At 32.5% G+C, this 21,961-nt stretch overlaps 2 protein-coding genes and 1 long non-coding RNA gene across 3 annotated transcripts in view; all 3 read left to right on the forward strand.

Moving 5' to 3' along the window:
* The window catches only part of LOC111703691 (band 7 protein AGAP004871), a gene marked incomplete in the record, with an annotated part of 32,698 nt that extends 24,322 nt beyond the window's left edge, over window positions 1–8,376 (forward strand). The window contains 11 exon segments of the mRNA XM_023475723.1: window positions 256–314; window positions 389–454; window positions 2,799–2,888; window positions 3,643–3,740; window positions 4,924–4,970; window positions 5,192–5,250; window positions 6,031–6,086; window positions 6,509–6,587; window positions 7,425–7,511; window positions 8,266–8,291; window positions 8,364–8,376. Of these exon segments, the coding sequence (XP_023331491.1) occupies window positions 256–314; window positions 389–454; window positions 2,799–2,888; window positions 3,643–3,740; window positions 4,924–4,970; window positions 5,192–5,250; window positions 6,031–6,086; window positions 6,509–6,587; window positions 7,425–7,511; window positions 8,266–8,291; window positions 8,364–8,376 (680 nt within the window).
* Window positions 8,334–12,631, forward strand: LOC111703692 (calpain-1 catalytic subunit). Its single transcript, XM_023475724.1, has 4 exons — window positions 8,334–8,444; window positions 9,341–9,391; window positions 11,882–12,009; window positions 12,463–12,631. Exons 1-4 carry the CDS (start codon window positions 8,379–8,381, stop codon window positions 12,629–12,631), a joined length of 414 nt encoding a protein of 137 aa, XP_023331492.1. The 5' UTR covers window positions 8,334–8,378.
* A 102-nt stretch (window positions 12,632–12,733) lies between these two features.
* On the forward strand, window positions 12,734–14,578 carry LOC111703696 (uncharacterized). The gene is made up of 2 exons (XR_002765667.1): window positions 12,734–12,827; window positions 13,664–14,578. It is a non-coding gene; the product is annotated as an uncharacterized LOC111703696 (long non-coding RNA).
* The last annotated feature ends 7,383 nt before the right edge of the window (window positions 14,579–21,961 follow it).

Consider the following 21,961-nt stretch of genomic DNA (forward strand, 5'->3'; position numbering starts at 1 on the left):
TTATTGTTATTGTTATTGTTATTGTTATTGTTATTGTTATTGTTATTGTTATTGTTATTGTTATTGTTATTGTTATTGTTGTTATGATTATTATTATTATTTTAATTAATATTGTTATTGTCTTTGTTTTTGTTTTTGTTTTTGTTTTTGTTATTTTTGTTTTTGTTATCATTTTGTTATAGTTGTTGTTGTTAATGTTATTATTTGTATTATTACTATTATTATTATTATTGTTAGTATTATTATTATTATTAGGGTTCTCTATAGCTTTGATTGTTATAACTCTACCCTTCTCTCTGTGCCTCTGTATAAAGGTATTATTATTCACAAATTAAAGCTAAAGAAATTTTTGGAGGATTTTTTAAATTTCTAAAAAACATATTTTCAGGTGGTTCAAGAGTACGAAAGAGCAGTAATTTTCCGACTGGGTCGTCTTCGTCGTGGCGGGGCAGAGGTGGGTCGCTCTTTTGTATTTGTAGTCGCCCTGTTGTGTTAGTGGTAGACATTTTGAATTAGTGCTCCTCATTTTGTGTTAGTGGTCGCCATTTTAAAGTTGTGGTCGCCATTTTTTGTTGGATGTCACCATTTAAAGCTGTAGTCGCATATTTTAATAGTTGTCGCCATTTTGAATTAGTGGACGCCATTTTGTATTAGTGCTCCTCATTTTGTGTTAGTGGTAGCCATTTTAAAGTTGTGGTCGACATTTTAAAGTTGTGGTCGCCATTTTTTGTTAGATGTCACCATTTAAAGCTGTAGTCGCATAATTTAATAGTTGTCGCCATTTTGTATTAGTGGTGGCAATTTTATTAGTAGTCGATTAGCACTCGCTATTTTGCATTAGTTGTCACATTTGAAATAGTGGTAGCCATTTTATAAATAAGCATTCGTCAACTTTTAATTTTTAATTAGAGGTCGCCATTTTGTTATATTTAAAAAAAACATTTTTCGGAAATTGAAAGGCCATATTTTAATTTTTGACGACAATCCTAGTTTTTAATTTGCAGCAAAATACATTTGGTGTCACTGAGCAAAATTTAAACCTATTAAGATTCTTAAATAATAAAGTGTGTGAATAAATCTTTATATATATATATTTATAAGTTGTCGAAAAATAAAAATCTATTACTGGATGTATGTCATATATACAGTCTTTCTCTAGTTGAGGACTAATAGAGTCTAGAGACTGTTTGAATGCTTTAAACAATTCTATACTATTAAATAATGCTTAAAGAAATGTTGTAAGATTCAATAATGTAAATACTATATTTAATGCTTAAAGAAATTTTGTAAGATTCAATAATGTAAATACTATATTTAATGCCAAAAGAAATGTTGTAAGATTCTATAATGTAAATACTATATTTAATGCCAAAAGAAATGTTGTAAGATTCTATAATGTAAATACTATATTTAATGCTTAAAGAAATGTTGTAAGATTCAATAATGTAAATACTATATTTAATGCTGATATCTAAAGTAAAAAGGAAATAACTTATTTCCTAAATTTCCTTCTTTTTATTACCTCGGATACCATTGGGCAGTTTTAACGGAAGAAAAGGGACTATTCCCTAATATTAAAGGGAGTGTTCGCAAAAATGAAAGGGACAGTATAAGCGCAATTTTAAATGAACTTAACTATGCATAGATGGCAATGCCCGATTTACAACGGTACCCTTGAAACCTGTATCCGATTAAAAATGGGAAAGATGAAGTTAGTTTTCTGCACTGAGCGTGTTTAATTCTGTTATATTATCTCAATTATTTCTCTTTTTGCAGAGAACCCACAAATAAAAATAAACAGTTTAAGTGAAGAAAATCACGGATATCTTATCTAGCTATACAAAGCTTTCAAGGAAACCGTTGTAATTCGGATCGTTGCCATCTTTGCATGGAGGGTCACATGAAATTAAACCAACCATCCTTTTCAGATGGATTCGTGATTATTTAATAACCAGAAAACTTTTTCTTCTATTTTTCTTTGAATTTTAAAAAACAAACAAAAAACAAAATAGAAAATATAATCTCTCTTCGTATTCCAAAGACGACGGATTACATTTCTAGTTTGTGGGCATCCTTGCGCTAAAAGAGGATGTACAGGGTGTCCCAAAAAACATGGGAATTCAGTGTCGAATTGGTAATCGTCTTTGTTATGAATTAGCAATGTAATACCTAATTTCAACAGCCATAATATTATTATGTCTGCTAGAGTTTATTTTATGACAAGGGTAAAAGACTGTAAAGATGTGTTTATAATGTCTCCGCAAGATGAACAGTGAAGAAGGACAAGTTTACTCTCTGTTTGTATACTGCAATTTTCTTGTTTTACTAAGTACAACCGTATGCAGTCAAGACATAAACAAACAAAATGTGAACATAGCAGACGAAACTCTTACAGATTACAGCTTTCTCAGTAGGTATCACTATACTAAATCAAAGAATTATTTAAAAAGACGATATCGAATTCGTCACTGAAATCCCATGTTTATTGGGACACCCTGTATTACATAATTTCAATAGACCCTCATTGACATAGCTACATTCCAGAATCACAGCGCACGGTAACTTTTAAGATACCATCTTTTACTTTCTTAAGAAGAGATGATTTCTCTTATTTTTCTCGGCTTGTCTTGGCTGCAAAAATCTGCGATAAATTCCCTGAATTTTAAATGATCAAACTTCGAAGAGAAAAACAAGAATATCTTATAAATTTGGAGGTTACATGAAACTACTGCGACGGTTCCTTTAAAATTACCGAAGTTGTTAATTTTTTATGTTTTTTTATTATCATTATTTTTCAGGGACCTGGACTGTTCTTCATAGTCCCGTGTATAGACCACTATAAAAGTGTGGACCTAAGAACAGTCTCATTCGACGTTCCACCGCAAGAGGTAAAGATAAAACAGTTTTCGGAACAGGAACCGAAACCAAAAGTTATTAACCAAAAACTGTAATTTTCTCACCACTCTATCTTTGCCACCTGATGGATGAACCTTTGATATCTCAAACTTAATCTTTTTATCTAAAGTATCTAAGTTGCAAAGATATAGAAAATCAGAGTTTGAGGCAAAGACTCAATCTTTTATCACGATTTTGTCAGTCTTATGTAATTAATTTAACTTTTTTTGGTCTTATAACTTTCTAATCTTAAAGGCCTTAACCATGTTCGCTCTAATGTACTCTTTTATTTGTCATACACTGTTAGAAGAAACCTTAAAATGTTTGGTACTTTTCCAAGGGTATTCTTCCCAAGTGGCAACTTCCCAAATCTGCAATTTGCTCATGTTGCTATTTTCCCAGTCTAGTCTGGCCGCAGCGCTCGGCCCCTAGCACATCCTAGCCGCAACACTCGGCCCTCTTTGCAGCTTGGGAAAAATATACATTCGGGAACATTTTGGAAGTGGTCGCTTGGGATATTGAACGTTTGGGAAGTTTCCATTTGGGAGATTGTCACAATTGGGAATTCGCATATATAATTCTTTGCTCATATATATATATATATATTTGTAAATAAATATATTTATATATGTTGGCTATAGTTGGCCAAACGGCTGGACCAAATGGGCTGACTTTTTTTGAGGAAAGTCCACGGGTAACGCCGGGCACTCCAGCTACTTACTAGTATTATTAGATTATTATTATTAGATTTTAACACGAGATTGTGTGACAATATCAGTAGATGCCGTGATATACTGGAGAACATCCAGCTCAGAGAAGGTCGTCTGTGTTGTCGAGAATACAAAGTTAGTTCTCAATATTAACACTAGATGGCAATTATCACAGGATTGGAACTTTTGAGTGGTTTTAACCGTAATTTCAATTTTTAAATAACCCTCCATGCAAAGATAGCAATGCCCTTGAAACCTTTATCTGATCAAAAACGTGGAAGACTACGTCGTTTTTCTTCTTCTTTTCTGCGAATTTCTCCATTGTTCTTTTAAGCAAAAAATGCGAAAGCCACTTTTGCAAAATGTTCCAAATGTAAATTAACAGTTTAAGTAAACAAAAAAATGAATATCTGATTCATGCTTGATCAGACAAAGCTGCATGGAGGGTTACAGAAAATTACGCTTGTAGTCTTTTTAAATACCACAAGTTAATTTGAGTTTCTATCCAAATACATATCTATAGCCGTCTGTGTGTGTTGGGTTAATGCAAAGTTAGTTCTAAATGAATGGCAGGATTGAAACCCTTTAAATGCCCAATTTACAACGGTAGCCTTGAAACCTAAATCTAACCCGTCAGGACAAATGGAGGAAAATGTACGCTAGATTGTGACGTATGTATTTTGCTTAATCAACTACAGTTTTATAGTCTCTAACATATCCCTTTTCCACGTACTGCACCTAATAATAACAATGATCAGTGCAGTTGATTAAGCTAAATACACACGTCACGTGATAGCGTACATTTTCCTCCATTTGTCCTGACGGTAATCAAAAATGTGGAAGATAACGTCGTTTTCTGTGAATTTCTCCATGGTTTCTTACAAGCAAGAGAAACATTTACAGTTTAAATAAACATAACAAAGTTTTTTGCAAATCTTGCATTGCCATGTCTCTGCTTGGAGGGTCACTTGCAATTACGCTTACAGTCCCTTTAAATACCACAAATTAATTTGGGTTTCTATCGAAATTTTATAAGGTCGTCTGTGTTTTTTGATATGCAGGGTTAGTTCTAAATATTAACACTAGATGGCAACTTTTTCGGGATTGTAAAAATCCTGTTATAAATTACCAAAGGGGTGAAATGAAGGTTGAAAAGGGGCGTTTTTGAGAAAAATCGACGCGAGTAATCTTAGCAAAAAATTACCCGCACATGTATCCAGATGAAGATTTAGTACTGTTGTGAATCGAACACGCCTCTCCGTAAATGTAAAATCACTGAAAATTACGTGTACAGTCCCTTTAATACTGACTTTTTCAGTCACTCAACGAAACTTCTGGCGGCCACCACACTCAGAAATGTTCTAGGAAAAGATGGCAGCAAAATATTTATTTTTAATTTCTTTTTTAAAAAGCTGTTTTTTGGTATGCAACAATTTTTATTGAATCCTGCTAATCTCAAAACTTATTTATGTAGGCCCAATTACAAACATTTTTAAAAACGTTTAAGATCCGATGGAAAGTACATAACTTTATGAAAAAAAACTTATTTTGCATTTATTTGCAATTTTATTTCTTCTGACTATTAGGCACGAAGAACCTTTCAGAAATACTCTCCGAGAGGGAAACCATTGCGCAGATTATGCAGGTAAAATATTGGCACTAAACAGGGACCATGGTGGTTGGGAAGGGGATCAACTCACGTTAACGTTTTGGGTGGGGAGGGATGGAGGGGGGGGGATGCAAATGAGGTGTAGCTATTTAGTGTTGGTTACAAATTCGCAACCGAAGTTTTAGACTATGTGTATTATCATAGACTGCACTGGACTGCACTCTACTGTACTTTTCTGTACTGTACTGTACTCTAATCTACTCTACTGCATACTGTATTTAGTATTTACTGTACAGTACTGTACTGTGCTGTGCTGTGCTGTGCTGTGCTGTACTGTACTGTTTTGTACTGTACTGTACTGTACTGTACTGTACTGTACTGTTTTGTACAATGTACTGTACTGTGCTGTGCTGAACTGTACTATGGTGTAATGTATGGTGCTGTACAGTACTGTACTGTGCTGTGCTGTACAGTATTTTACTGTGCTGTACATTACTGTACTTTACTGTACTGTCCTTTACTGTACTGTTTACTTTACTGTACTGTACTTTACTGTACTGTACTTTACTGTACTGTACTACACTATACTGTACTTTATTGCAATTCATTGTACTGCACTGTACACTGTACATTCCAGTTCATTTCATGTAATGGGCCAAATTTCAACTCACCAGAGCAAGCTGTTCAAATACAGACTATATAAGGCGGACAGTACGCCAAATGAAGGATCCCCTTCAAGTGAAATTTATGCGTGAACTGTACTGTACTGTACTTCAAAATGTTCTGCAAACTGTACTCACTGTACTGTATGTTTAGACGGGTCTAGACGAGGCAACGGATCCTTGGGGTGTAAAAGTGGAAAGAGTGGAAATGTATGTATTTATAAACAATGTTAATTTATAAAAATAAAACATATTTTTTTTCAATGTCAATCCAAACTGAAAATGCTCCAGAACTCCAGAGATTAAAACTTTGTTTTTGGAACTAAAAAAATCTGCCTGTTTAGAAAAGATATACTGCTTCTACTGTACTGTCTGTTTAGAAAAGATATACTGCTTCTACTGTACTGCTTATTTAGAAAAGATATACTGCTTCTACTGTACTGCTTATTTAGAAAAGATATACTGCTTCTAATGTACTGCTTATTTAGAAAAGATATACTGCTTCTACTGTACTGTCTGTTTAGAAAAGATATACTGCTTCTTCTGTACTGCCTGTTTAGAAAAGATATACTGCTTCTACTGTACTGCCTGTTTAGAAAAGATATACTGCTTCTACTGTACTGCTTATTTAGAAAAGATGTGAGGTTGCCTGTACAATTACAAAGAGCTATGGCAGCAGAAGCAGAAGCAGCTAGAGAAGCTAGAGCTAAGGTACAGGGTGTCCCAATAAAAATGACTAGTTTAAAATCGTCGTATTTATCAACAAAGGATGGTGACGTATGGGCTTTTAAAAATGTAGTCTGCCAGATATCAAACTTTCGTCAATAAATGTTAATTTCCATGTTTTTTTGGGGGCTGTATGAGAACTAAGAATATGGTTTCTGTAGTATTTACGGCCACGGGTAATAATCGTTTCGGTTGTATTCTTAAAAACCATTTAATAAAACATTTCCGAACTTATTCATGTTATTCATGTTATACTTGGTTTTTTCAAACTTTACAATATTTTTATCCCAAAACAAAAAAGGAATATAACGAACCAAAAAACGATATTTTCAGCACGTTCGTATTTTTTTGTATATATAGGGTGTCCCAGAAAAAACTGTGCCGTAGGGGTATTAGTAACTGAGGAAACAATTTTCGTTCAATTTTTACGATCAAGGTGTATTAGGTATTTCTGATCAGCGATCATTACTTTTTGAGCTTTATGCATTAAAAAAAAACGAAAAGAGAGCTACGGGTACCTCCGTACGAACCTTGCGTAGACCACACAATTTTGGAAACATTTGCTTTTCTCACAGAATGGAAAATTTTGACCATGAGAGAATATATAAGAAAACGATTAACGAGACTAATTCACAGGCAGACGAAGTACATTTGAATTTCCGAGCCAGGTCAACCTTTCCGGTCCCAGTTTGTACTGTATCACCCAGACATTGGGTTAATAAAGCATTCACTCAATAGGACTAGCCGGTGCAACAAGGTTGACGCGGTCAGACTTGAATTTAAGGCAGCTGTTTACAGCAAAAGCTTCAATTATTTCTTCAGGTAATAGCAGCTGAGGGAGAACAGAAAGCTTCACGTGCTCTGAAGGAAGCAGCTGATGTTATTCAAGAGAGCCCATCTGCTTTACAGGTTACTTAATACAGGGTGTCCCCACTAGGGCTCGGCACATTGAGACTTTTTAAATATAACAATTATCTACAAGGTAAAAGTAAGTCTTCTGTCATGAATTTAGTCTGTTCAATGATTGTGCCCAAAAAGAAACAAGTTTACAGTTGCTAAGAATCGTGAATATGCGGAAACAAACCGTGTATATTCCTTACAGACGTCTCTGAATTTTCATCCTGTGTTGAAATCTCTATATACAGAGTTACCCACCAAGGATGAGACTTCAGAGGCGAGTGACGACTGGACGAAATCATATAATCTTTTTGTTTGCATAAATGATTACATGCATTTGTAATTTTTTTTCTTTTTTTGTTAAATCAGTAAAAAAACAACATTGATTAATTAAACTCAACCTTTTGAGAGTTTCAAGTCGTCTTTAAAGGCTCCTACTTTGTGGGTCACCCTGTGTATAATAAATATTGCTTTTTATGGTTTGTTTGAATCTAAAATACGCCAAAAAATGAACGAATAATTCATAATAATGCCCCAGTCAGGAATTAAAAGGATATTAATAAAAAAAGATTTTTGAAATCTTTAAAAATTCAAAATAAGGCAACATCTTTTTCCAAGGTCCCATTTTTCACAGTATTTACAAAATGACAATAAAAATATATAAAAAATACTGGACCTCTCTTTTAATTTCAAATTTCAGAAATCTTAAAAATACAAATGGCCATTAAATAGTAATTAATTTATGTTTCAAAAATGTATATTTTAGCTGCGTTACTTACAAACCTTAAACAGGTATTTTTTATTATTCTTATTATTACTATTATTTTTATTGATTATTATTATTCATATTAAATATTATTCTAGGAGTGCCCTGTAGTCATGTCTCTTGCCCAGAAAGTAGAGAAGAGAAAAAGTGAACACGCGATAGGATTCAGGATATACAAGGTTGGCTCTAGGTGTAGAGTTAAGTAGGAAAGGGTTTAGGATATACAAGGTTAGCTCCAGGTGTATGGTAGAGTAGAATAGGGTTTAGGATGTACGTAAGGTTAGCTCTAGGTGTAGAATAGAGTAGGATAGGGTTTGTGTGAACAGATAGTGTGTGTGTTTTTGAGAAGGGGTGTGTGTGATAGATTGGATTAAACTAATCCTTGCCTTTGATGGATGGAGAAGAGGTGTAGAATACTAGAGGACAAATACAAAGGGGTCCCATTAAACATGGAAACTAAGGAACAATTTTTAAGTTGTTTTTTGTAAAATATATACTACTAGGAGAGCTGTAATATTGTCTTGGAGTTGTAATTAATTTAATTACATTAAACATTTTTGCTTCTCATTTAATTCAATAATCATTTTACCAATTTCATATTTTAGTCGGATAAAAAGTCAAAGGGACAATTTTGCAAAGCTCCGAAGTCGTTCACAATCTATTTTCATTTACGTTTTCATTCCTATTCAAAAATACCATGTTTATTGGAAAATCCTGTTAAAACTTCAGCTGCAAAGAAAATTATTGTTATTTTTGGAACATTNATACAAACACAAAAAACGGAAAAAATACAAACATAAAAACGGAAAAATACAAACACAAAAAAACGGAAAAAATACAAACACAAAAACGGAAAAATACAAACACAAAAACGGAAAAAATACTAAAACGAAAAAAAAGGAAAAAAACTCAAAAACGGAAAAAATACAAACACAAAAAACGGAAATATTATAATTGAGAAAACTAGAAAGACAACATACAATCATAGAAGAGAAAAAAAGAAACTTATTATTTACAAATGTAAATACGGAGAGATCAACAGAATTTTAAAAATGATTTCAAATGTTGTTATAAGCTGAGTCCTGGAATGGAGAAGGCAGATGCACGTTTCCTAACCTATAACAGAGTAAGCATATTTCCTTTACATTTGCATAAATTTAAATATATTTTTTTTGAGTGAATTTCATTCTTGACTTCTAGCATTAGCTCTAACCCTTAACCCTATCCCGATGGTGGGGGGGGGGGGTTTTTCCCCCCCCCTCCTTTGGTTTCTTCTGAATAACTTAAAAATGGATTTCTTTAGAACGCTTAAACTTCTTCACTTTTCAACATCATAGTTGTGAACAAATTTTGCTAAACAAAATGCTTTTTTGATGCATAGGATAGGATTGAGAATGGCCAAACGGCGGGTCAGTGTTTAAAAAAAATCAGAAATGGTTAATGACTTTTTTATTAGTTAAGCTACAGGGCTGAGACTTATATATTTGAAAAGGCCTTGAAAAATGGATGTTATAACATATGTCATAAGTTAATATTTGTCAAAAGTAAAAATAACCATTTTTGGAAATTTTTTTGACATACTTTTTGAACTTTTAAAAAATCCTCCCTTACACTTTTTTAATGAACAGGCCTTGAAAAATTGGACTAGGGACATCTTTTACACTCCCTTATCTCAACTCTAATGGCAAAATAATAAGGGGGGGGGTGGAAAACACCACCCCCCCCAATCTATATTTGAGAAAAATAGGGTTAAGGTTAAACTAAAATATTTTTTTTTTGGAATGAGGGAAAAAATGGGTTATTTACTTGGCAAAGTTTTATCTTTTTAAAAAAAAAATCATTAAGTCACAAAAAATTTCCATAATTTGGGGGGGGTGGGCTGGGGGGAGACTCTACAGAGGTGGAGATGTTTTAAGGAATATACATTTCTGTTTCAATGTAAGGCCGAGATGTAAAATAGTTCCTTTGAACATGGAAAGTCTTTGATCAAACAAATTTGAAATGTTTCACAAATGAACATTGAACATTCTAATAATATAAATACAGCCAAGTTATCCAGAAATTCTAGTGTACGGGTCCGACAAAAAATTCTTAAAAATTTCAATTTTTATAGCAAAAATGTTGTGTTTTAAATTTAAACTTCATATTTTTAGACTTGAATCAGATGATCTATGTTAATAAGTTTTTAATAAAAAAAAAACCTTTCATAAGCATCGCGGATATATGTAAATTTCAATAAAGGGAATAGTTTGAATTCACCAAAAAAAAAATAGTTTTTTTTTGTTCTTTTTAGCCTTAAATCAAAGGTAAAGATTTAAAATTATGTGTTATTTTCAAAAATGAAATATGATATCTCGAAGTCTAAAAATGAACAAAAAAACTGTGCCCATGGTCATAACTAAGACCAATATTCTGACTAAATTTTCCTTGTGTGAAGCAAGTTAAAAAAAAACACTGGGATGCTTTTTTTATTTTATTTTTTAATTGCACTGTAATAAATTCAATGAATAAAGATTTGTTTGCCATCAAAAATTGCCATGATCTTTTTGAAAATCTGTTTGAGATTCTTTTGAATGATAACGGCAACGCATGAATTTTTATGTGTTTTTTTTATCTTTTTATTTTATTTTATTTTATTTTATTTCCCAATTTAAAGATATTTTGTTTATTCAGCGAAAATATTATCTGCATAAAATCAATGAATATTTTCAATTTCATTCTGAGATATTTAAATATTTATAAAAACATTTAAGTTGAGAGAGATGAAAACTATCAAAAACATTGAAACCCGGTTTTAAAATTTATATAAATACCATCACTTCATTTATTTTGAAGGAACTGCTGAGAAAACCCTTTATCTGAGTGACAAAAAAAGAAGATTTGTTGTTAGGTACTTTCCCAAAGGCATTTTTCCAAGAGCGACTTCTGAAGGGAGAATTTTCCAAGTGGCAACTTACCAAATGTGCATCTTCCTGAAGGTTAGGTTAGGCCTTTTGAGACGCCGCAGGCAACGAGGACTGAGCGCTTCGGCTATCAACGGCTATTAACGGCAAGGGGGCCGAGCGCTGCAGGTAAAACAGGATTGGGGGCAGAGCGTTGCGGCTAGGACAGATTTAAAAAGTTACCGCTTGGGAAATAGCACATTTGGGAAGTTGCCACTTGGGAATATAGCATTGGGAAATTGGGAAGTTACCATTTGGAGAAAATCCTTTGGGAAAGTACCTAACATTGAAGATAATTTCATTTTTTTAGTGTTTTATTTTGAAATTTTACTTTCTTGTCTCTGCTTATTTTTAAAATAGAGGATCACTCAATCAAGCCTGAACTACCTGAAGTGTTTTATACAACATTGATTCGGAAACTTTGGTTTAGTATTAAATAGCAAAAATTAAATACATCGATACATTTTCTCTCCAATATTTATAATTTATATGTTCCCGCAGATTTTTTAGTTTTGTTTTTAGTTTTTAGTTTTTAGTTTTTAGTTTAGAGTTTAGTTTTTGCTTTTAGCTTATAGTATATCTTGTTGAATTTAAGATTTTCCAGATTTTTTTGTGCTTCTGACGCTCAATATTTTCTAAATTTTCCACTTAATAAAAAAATAAATGTATTTCAGCATATTGCCAAGTCTGAGCAGTTTATAAACCTGCGTGAGATCAGCCTCAGGGTGAACCTGCCCGAGGGGGAGTACGTGGTCATCCCCAGCACCTTCAACAGGGGGGAGGAGGGGGAGTTCCTCCTCAGGTAATGTTTATACCTGGAGATCATTTTTAAATCATTAAAATCCAGGTTTTGAAAGGTGGTACTTTCTAATATCGTCCGCCTTATAGCAGTCTTAAATCAAAGTCTGACCTGCGTTAAACTATAGGTTTCAGACGATCTGACAGGTTTATTACGACAGATACATTTTGGTTGCTTTGGAAGATATTTTAAAGTTCTTACCTTTTTAAGACAAACTCCCCAGTCAAATTTCTGATTTTTCTTATTTGAGACATACAAGCTAGGCAAGGCAACCAGTTACCACCGGGCCTAAGACATTTAACTGTAACAAGATATAATTAATGAACAGCCAGTAGGGCGGCTAGTTGAACTACTTCTTCCATCATGCGCTGGTTCAAGTTAATCTCTGCAGAAATAGTGTTGCTTGAACTAGACAGAACTAGTTCAACTCCTTCATTAACTCCCATCTTTGTTCAGATTGTACTTTGACAAGAAATGGGGTGCAAAGAGTACATCTGGTGTGCAGAGTTCTGTACCAGACCGGCCAGCACCTCGTGTACCTGGTGTACCAGCAGGTACGCCGCGCAGGGAAGAAGGAGGGTATGGAGGAGGGGGAGGAGGAGCTGGATATTCTCCGTTTGTGTAAAAAAACTTTGATATTTTAAACTTTTTTTGCGAGTGTTCCGGTCCTTTGTTGAAAATTCGTTTTTTTACGAACACTTCCTTTAAATATTATATACTTTAGACCTGAGAAGACAGGGTTACGGAAACAACTGATGAACACAGCTTTAGATCAGCTCATGAAGAGTCAAACATTTAGAAGTTTAAAAGAGAAACTAGAGGTAGTAGCATAACATTTATATTAAATGAATTATGGTCCTGGACTAAGTTTTTTTTTTGGGGGGGGGGAGAATATCCATCGTTGACCATAAAAGATGAGTACATTGAGAAAATTGTACAGAAATGATTTGGTCTGTTTTCTTACATTCATTTCTTCCCATACTTTCTTTTCACAATTAAAGAGTTAATGCTAAACGTCTTATCCTTGTTGTGATTAAATCTCTATTAAAAAATGACATTGTAATATTTTTCTTTATCCTGAAGAAGTCCTGTTACAGATGCTTAAAAAAGGTTATGGACCAGTGGGGAGGGGGGGTAGATGCCTATTATTGGATAAAGAATAGTTTGATAGATTATTGTATATATTCATCCTTTATATTTGTCTAAAGCAAAATTACATTAAACAATATAAAAGTTTACAAACTAATACTCTTTTCTCTGGATATCGCATTTTATAATTGACAGGGTTTGCCAAAAAAACAGGTGCAATACAAGACTTTTGGCATGAGTATAGTTTTGTTATTCAGAGGTGGTTTTCAGAAATGGGGTTTCTTGGTCCCAGTCTAGTGTTTTTCATTTTCTAAAAATGTGGTATGATGACAGCACTGCAAGGCTTGTTAAATTTTCGCACATTGCTCTGAAATTAACACTGGGTTTGCAGAACTTATGTAGTTTCTTTAGATTTGCTTTATTTGATGGTAAGATATATCCTCTTGAGCCGATTTCAAAAGGGTGAACAGACACATCCCTAGTTGTTATATCTGTGATAAAATGTTTGATAGATTATTGTAATGATATGTATATACTGTAAAGTTATCTAATCTTTATTATTTTTAAGTTTCTCTACAAGTGGAAAAAAGACCCAGAATCTGAAGTGTCTCTGCTTAGGAGCATAGTTTCATCGTTCAAGAATTCTTAATAATTATAGTTTCATCGTTCAAGAATACTTAATAATTAAAGTTTCATCGTTCAAGAATACTTAATAATTATAGTTTCATCGTTCAAGAATACTTAATGATTAAAGTTTCATCGTTCAAGAATACTTAATAAATATAGTTTCATCATTCAAGAATACTTAATAATTATAGTTTCATTGTTCAAGAATAATTTGAACATTATTAATTTTCAGAGAGAAAAACAAAAATAACACAATAATTTTTTATTGGACAACGGTTTAAAGTGCCCAGTTTTAAATTAAAACCCCCTTTTAATAAAGGCTCACAATGTAAATTACGTTTATGCAATCACTTTAAAAATACGTGTAACTGAAGAAAGACATATCACTTTATATAATATTTTTTTAATAGAATTGTACACGGTTTTTTGCTTCAAAGTTCAATGCACAAGAAAATGCACTGTGAAAAAACGGCCTTTAACAATTATTTTTTGGTTATTAACCCTTTTACATATTTATAGTGTTGCTTCTAAAAATCAAGGAATTAAAAGATTAATCACCAAGAATGTTCGGCGAATTTTCTTCCATTTTCGAATGCAACAAAAATAAGCTAAGAAAGTTTGTAAGTTGTTTTTAACCTTTATAAGTCAATGTTTGTAGACTGTTTAATGTTGATGTGATATTATGTTGCGCTTGTGGTTTTATCACTGACGGTTTAGCTAGTTTTGTGATCCTTGTAATTAATAACTTATATAACTTAATAACATCCTAGTGTTACTTTTTCTTGTAAAATACTTTTAAACCTTTCGACTTGTATACTTAACTGTACAATGCAAATAAATATGGCATAAACGTGAATTTCTTATAATTTTTAATTTGACGATTTGTTGAACATACAAATGTTGTCCTTTTGTTCAGTATTATTTTTTATGAATTTAATTTAGTGACGACTTTATAACCTGCTATAAACTTAATAGAAACTCATGTATAAAGAACTCAATAAAGGCAACTTTACAAAGAGAAACTCAATATAACAAGCCAGATGGAATCGATTAAAGCACTAACTTTGCACAGACATTTATTTTACATTATTATTAAAATACAAACTGAGGATNTAAAATTTACACCCTTGAAAAATAGCATTTGTAACAAAATAAAATGATTCAACAATTACTTTTTACTTGTTTACCTTCTCCAGCTCCAATTCACCAATTCACCATTATAAAGTTCTAAATAAAAAGAGTTGGTCTTGAAAAATTGACCTATGAACATTGCACAGGCACTTCCATATGACACAATGGGTTCAAATCTTAAGTTACGATAAATACCTAAAGTTTAGTGAATTACATAATAATTAGCTTGGGAACCCAGCTTTGCCTTGAAACAAAGTTCAATCTATTCAATTAAGAGCTAGCTAAGAACATTCATGTAAATATACAGAGTTCTCCAATCAAAATTTAAGGCAAATCGGTTACTGAGTTCCTGAGTTATGATGGGAAATGTAAACGAACAGAGATTACGACTTCATTATATATACTTTGCTTATCTGGGTTGGTGTCTGTTTGTCTGTCCATTTGTATCCAATTAACATCAAAACGGCTGAACCGATTTGACCCAAAGGTTTATGTGGAACCTCGCATGACCCCAGAGGACCCAGAGAAGGTTTATGAATAGTGCAAACATTTGTCTTTAAAAATTTTTGAATTTGTAAAATTATTAAAAAAATACGAAATTTATATTTGCGAACTTTTTTTTGTTATTTTTAACCTTAAGCGCCCTGAGCTGGGAACTTTTGAATGGTGGATATCAGGATTAATGCTTGATCTACTCTTTCTTAATCTCGAGATTTAATAATGCTTGTTCTCCTCTTGTTATTAATTAACCGATCGGGATTAAGGAGATCCTAATCTAAAGTTTTCAGCTCAGAAATCCTAGTTATATAGATATAAAGATATAGATTTGCACATTGTAAATATATTTGCACATTGTAAATATATTTGCACATTGTAAATATAATTGCACATGTTTGGATAGAGTTCCCAGAATACCGACGGGAATTCTCTTCATGTTGCAGATTATTCAAATTATTCAGAATTCAACATTTCAATCTTTGAATACAAGAAACTTTACAAATATACATTTCACAATACATTAATGTGAATCATGTATTGCATCATGCATGGACCTGAGATCTGAACTTTTGGAGGAGGTAGCATTATTTTAATTAATCGGCAGTGGAAACTTTTCATTAAATTTAAATCAGTTAAGATTAGCATCTTGATCGTATTTATAAAACTCTTATTGTACGAATTAGCGCTTTCAAAAAGGATTTAACCATAAAAAGTTCGGACATCACGCCCTTTTGGTTTAATTTTTGATTTTTGCAGAAACAAATGATGAAGTTTAACATTATTTTAGGAATGAAGAAATAAATGTGTATTGGGTTACAAACATTTATTTTATTAACTCTAAGAAATACGTGCATGAAGCACAATTTTCAATGTTTTTTACAAAATATTTAGAATTCAACTTTGATATTTCAATATTAAAGTATCATTTTAAATCCTTGAATAAAATATAAACAAAAGCTGAAAATGTTTTTAATTATCAAAAGTTATGATTGATGGGGAAAACTTAGAATTTACCCAATATAAATTTCTCTAATTTTCTTCAATCAAATCTAGAATCTAGATTAAAGATTCTAAAATCTAGAATCTAGATTAAAGATTCTAAAATCTAGAATCTAGATTAAAGATTCTAAAATTTAGAATCTAGATTAAAGATTCTAAAATCTAGAATCTAGATTAAAGATTCTATAATCTATGAATCTAGATTAAAGATTCTAAAATTCGGAACCATTATGCTTAGATCAGAAGTTTGTTTTAAAAGAATATCTATAAATATGTTCCTAACGAGTTTCTAGGAAAAAATTAAGAAAATTTATCTCGAATATTTCAGATTTCTAGGAAATGCTCTAGAAGATTTATCTCGAATAATTCAGATTTCTAGGAAATGCTCTAGAAGATTTATCTCGAAGATATTTCTAAGAAGCGATCTAGAAGATTTATCTCGAAGATATTTCTAGGAAATGATCTAGAAGATTTATCTCGAAGATATTTCTAGGAAATGCTCTAGAAGATTTATCTCGAATATTTCAAGAAAATGCTCTAAAAGATTTTTCTAAAAGATATTTCTAGGAAATGCTCTAGAAGATTTGTCTAGAAGCATATTTCCCTACAAGAATACACTGAATTTTTCGCTAGAAGAATGCTTTAGCAAATCAAATGATTTCTCTATAAAAATGTTTTGGAAGATTTCTCTCAAATATTACTCTAGAAGAATGTTTTATAGATTGGTTCAATAGAATGTTTTAGAAGAACATTTTAGAAGAATTCTCTAGAAGAATTCACTAGAAGAATGTTATAGAAAAATGTTCTAGAAGAATGCTCTTTAAGAAGGTTCTTGACAAATTCTCTAGAATAACGCTCTAGACGAATACTCTAGAAAAATTGTCTAGAATATTTATCTAAAAGAATTCTAAACGAATGTTCTTTAAGAAATCTCTAAAAGAATTTTCTAGATTGAATTCTCTTGAAGAATTCTTTAGAAGAAGGCCCTAGACGAATGCTCAAGAAATACTGTCTAGAAAATTTACCTAGAAGAATTCACTAGAAGAATATTATAGAAAAATTCTTTAGAAGAATTCTAAAAGAATGTTCTCTAAGAAATGTCTAAAAGAATTTTCTAGAAGAATGCTTTGGAAGAATTCTCTAGAAGAATTCTCTAGAAGAATGCTCTAGAAGAATTCTCTAGAAGAATGCTCTAGAAGAATTCTCTAGAAGAATGCTCGTGAAATTGACAAACTTTGTTGAAAGAATTCCTAATATATTTTATGTGAAAACGGTCCGGAGGGAGATCTAAAGTGAATTGAATTGATGGGAAGAGAAGTCAGCTGTACAGAAAACTATACTAACTAAAATTAATTTTATCTTTTTTACAATATTTTACAATTTGTTTGAAAATGTTTACCACTATTAATAGTTTAGATATAAATTATAAATTAACCTGCACCTGCATGATCTTATCTGTAAATCCTACATTAAAAACTGAATTATTTTTTCAGATCAGTTGACAAAAAAAATATTCTTAATTTATTTCCGCACCGTTTTTTCCTGTACATTTTGCAAGGGAAGTGTATATATTTAAGGGAAGTGTATATATTTAAGGGAAGTGTATATATAAGGGAAGTAAACAAACTAAAATTAATTTATCTATTTTACAATTTATATCTTGTTTATAATTTTAAGAAATATTTTACCACTCAACAGTTTATATATAACTATACAGTTTACATAGTTTAGATATAAACCATACAGTTTACATAGTTTAGATATAAACTATACAGTTTACATAGTTTATCCTCGTAGCTTCCTCCAAATCAATTTTACTGGTGTGACTTTGTGACCTCATATCTCCTTATCAAAAGATTTTATTGGGGGGGACCCTTGTACCCGAAGATTTTTTTGGGGACCACTGCATCAAAATGTTTTTGGAGAAAACTGTATCAAAATATTTTTGTGGGGACGACTGTATTAAAAGACGTTTTTCAAGGACCACTGTAAAAAAATATTTTTTTTGGGGACCTCTGTTTCAAAAGAATTTTTTTGAGGACCTCTGTATTTAAAGATTTTTTTGGGGGATCACTGTATCAACAGATTTTTTTGGGAACCACTGTATTAAAAGTTGCTTGTTTTGACCAATGTATCAAGTTTTTTTGGCGACCACTGTATAATAAGATGATTTTTGGGACCACTGTATAATAAGATGTTTTTTGGGGACCTCTGTATCAAAAGTTGCTTTTTGGGCCCGCTGTTTCAAATTTTTTTTTATATTTAAATTCACAATTGTATCAAAGTCATACTCTTAAACAAAATTGAACAAGAAAAATGCGACTTAATAATGATTGTGACTTATAGTTTGAGACGCAGAAAGAGTCTTAGACATATATTTGTCTTCAAAAACAGACTTAGACATATTTGTGACTTTTGCTTGTGACTGAGAATGTGTGTTAACATAGCATAAGCCTTACAAAACATGGACTATGTTTTGTCTCAGTGTTATGGTTTAGATAGTGTCTTAATCATTATTGGGTTTGAAAAGTATGGCTTTGAGGTAATTTTGACTTAAAACTGTGACAAACAATTTGTATTATACATAATTGAGCCCAAAAAATGTGACTTAGAATTGATTGGGACTGAGAAGGTATTTTTGTGACTCAGAAAGTGTCTTAGATAAAGCTGTGACTTAGAATTTGGACTTAGAAAGTGTCTTAGACACAAATTGGTCTGAAAAGTAATAATCGTGGCTTAGAACTCTTACTTAGAATGGGCCTTGAATATAATCAAGTCAGACAACTGTGAATTAGAGTTAGACATAGTGACTGAAACGGTGTTTCAGACCTTATTAAAACTTAGAATTGTGATTGTAGAATGGATCTTAAACACAATGAAGCCAAAAAACATCTCTTAGACATAGTTTTGAGTTAGAAATGAGTCTTATAATGTGTCTAAGACATATTTGCTACTTAAAAAATGTTTAAGAATGTGTCTAATGCATATTTGTGACTTAGAAAGTGTCTTAGACATATCTCCAAAGTAAAAAATTTTCTTTATAGAACTGTTACTTAAAATGTGTCTTGACAAAGTTGTGACTTAGAATTGTAACATAGATAATGTTAATCAGATATAATAATAATAAAAGTATGCCTTTGATGTAACTGTGACTTAGAAAGATGTCTTAGAAATAATTATGTCTTATGAGTTTGTCTTTAAATGGTGATGTAGAATGAGTCTCAGTCAAAGTCGTGCATTGGAATAAGTCTTTGACAAAGTTGTGTCTGTTGTAATCTAGAACGGATTAGGAAAGGAATACCTTAGAATTCAGGTATACATATATATGACATATATATATATAGAACATGCATGCTGCCAGCGCTCTATATAATGAATCAAAGCAAAAGGGAACGTCAGTGCACAAAGAACCTTACTAGTAGAAAGAATTATAATATTAATATAATCTTCTACCTTAGGTCAAGTGCAGCTCCCAACTCTTACCGATTCATAACTCAGACTATTAGCTTAACATAGCCTGATAAACATATTCAACTCTGAATAGCTAGTTATATATATCTAGCTCTACATCAACAGACTAGAATATATAGTTCTACATAGCTAAATACCATACATAGCTCTGCAATGCTAGTTGAGATAAATAGCTCCGTAAAGCTTAGCAGGATAAATAGCTCCGTAAAGCTAAGCCGGCTCCTTGGCCCTGCGAAGCTAGATAAGACAAATAGCTTTGTAAAGCTATTTGTATAAAGATGATCCTTAGCTCCGCAAAGCAAAATTCAATAGCTTTATATAATTAGCAAGACAAATAGCTTAGTAAAGCTATTTATAAAGATAACTGTTTCTAGATTGTTAATAATTGTATCAATAGTTAAGTAACTAAAATACCATAAAAGTTGCTAAAGCTTTATTATAAATAACGACGGATTAGAGTTTGTGGCATTGTTTATCTCTGATCTCAAGTGAGATAATCAATGCACGCTAGATTAAGTTAATAGCTCCGCAAAGTCAATAGCTCCGTAAAGCTGGATAAGATAGCTCTGTAACGCTAAGCAAGACCAATAGCTTAGTAAAGTTATATACAAAGATAAATAATTCTTGATTGATTATAAGTATATTAATAGCTAAATAATTAACAATACCACAAAGGGTTAATTAAAGCTATAATGGAGATTACGACCACCCTACCCCCAGGGGGTGGTGACCATGAAGACCATGGGGCTGTAGTTCGGGTCCTGCCTGCTGATGAAGTGTCTGAGAGACCTTTAGATGAAGGAGGGAATGATCGGGATAGAAGAGGGCCAGTAGGAGGTGACCCCCAGACGGGGGATCTTAATGTAGATCCCCGCGACCCGGAGGAAAAGCCTGAGGATGCAGACGAGGACGACCTCCCGTGGATGAGACTTGGCCTCCAACCAGACAGAGGCCGGATAGATGTAGTTATAAGTAACTGGTGAAAGGTCGAGGGTCAGATAGATGTTGCCTGGCAGAGCCTACATCAATTAATTGTATATGCATCTCAGGGGCATAGGAGGATATCTAGGGAGGAATGCTATCTGAGGGTGGAGGTGGAACTGTTGACCCACATGTCCTTGCTGATGCTGAGAAGGGCGGAGCTCCTTATGTCGTTTGAGACCTAGGTGGATCCGAATGCTGAATAGTAATCTCCTAAATATAAATATACAATTATTACAATTATTGAATTAATAAATATGAACTAAGAGAGTTAATTATTGTGTTAAAAATTCTGCTGTAGACCGAATCAAACTCGGGGTTTACAACATGTCTTAGAAAGCTTCTAGACATAATTTGGTCTCAAAAGATGGTTTTGTCTTAATTGTGACTTAGAATGTGTCTTGAACATAAGCATTTTTGCAAATTACAAATTTTTCTTAGAATTGTGACTTAGAATGAGTCTTAAACATAGTTATGACTTAGAATTGTGACTCTTATAGTGTCTCAGACATAATTTGGTCTCAAAAGTATGACGTTAAAGTAATTGTGACTTACAACTGGGACTTAGAATATATTTATGTGTAAGAGAAATGATTTGTAGGACAAATTATGTGTTATAGGAGAAATCATTTGTAAGACAAATGATGTTTCCCCCGCTCTGTAGGACAAATTCTGTAGGACAAATGATGTGTAGGACAAATGACTTGTGGGACAAATGGTTGTTAGGTCAAATGACATAGCGCCTTAAATGCAGAGATTATTCGTACTCGATATATCATACCTTTTTATTGGGCAACATATTTAGAATATTTAAATACGAGGTCATTAACGTTTTTTTCACGGATTTTAAATTAGAGACTAAAATATGACGGAAATTATTCCAAAACACTTTCCCAGTAGCTAGAACAGACTTGGGAAGTTGTCAATTGGGAAAATGCACAGTTGGGACCATTTGGGAAAATCAAAATACCCTTGGGAAATTGCTGCTTGGGGAAAAGCTTTTGGGAAAGTAACTAAAACTTACGTCTTGGATTCCCATTTTCTTTTATTTAAACAATGTAGGTCTAAAATGATAGATTTTGTGGACTCCAATCAAGGATATCTGAAGCTGAAGGGGAAGTGTTCAATCAAGGCATTGCTGTGTGTGTGAAGGGGGGGG

The sequence above is a fragment of the Eurytemora carolleeae genome, unplaced genomic scaffold (assembly GCF_000591075.1).
Source record: "Eurytemora carolleeae unplaced genomic scaffold, Eaff_2.0 scaffold453, whole genome shotgun sequence".
NCBI lineage: Eukaryota > Metazoa > Arthropoda > Copepoda > Calanoida > Temoridae > Eurytemora > Eurytemora carolleeae.

Excerpts from the sequence above, each read along its gene's own strand:
- LOC111703692 (XM_023475724.1), top strand. The coding sequence starts at position 8,379 with ATGTCTCTTGCCCAGAAAGTAGAGAAGAGAAAAAGTGAACACGCGATA. Across the intron at positions 8,445-9,340 it reads TAGGATTCAGGATATACAAG|CTGAGTCCTGGAATGGAGAA; the intron begins GTTGGCTCTAGG and ends TGTTGTTATAAG. Across the intron at positions 12,010-12,462 it reads GAGGGGGAGTTCCTCCTCAG|ATTGTACTTTGACAAGAAAT; the intron begins GTAATGTTTATA and ends ATCTTTGTTCAG.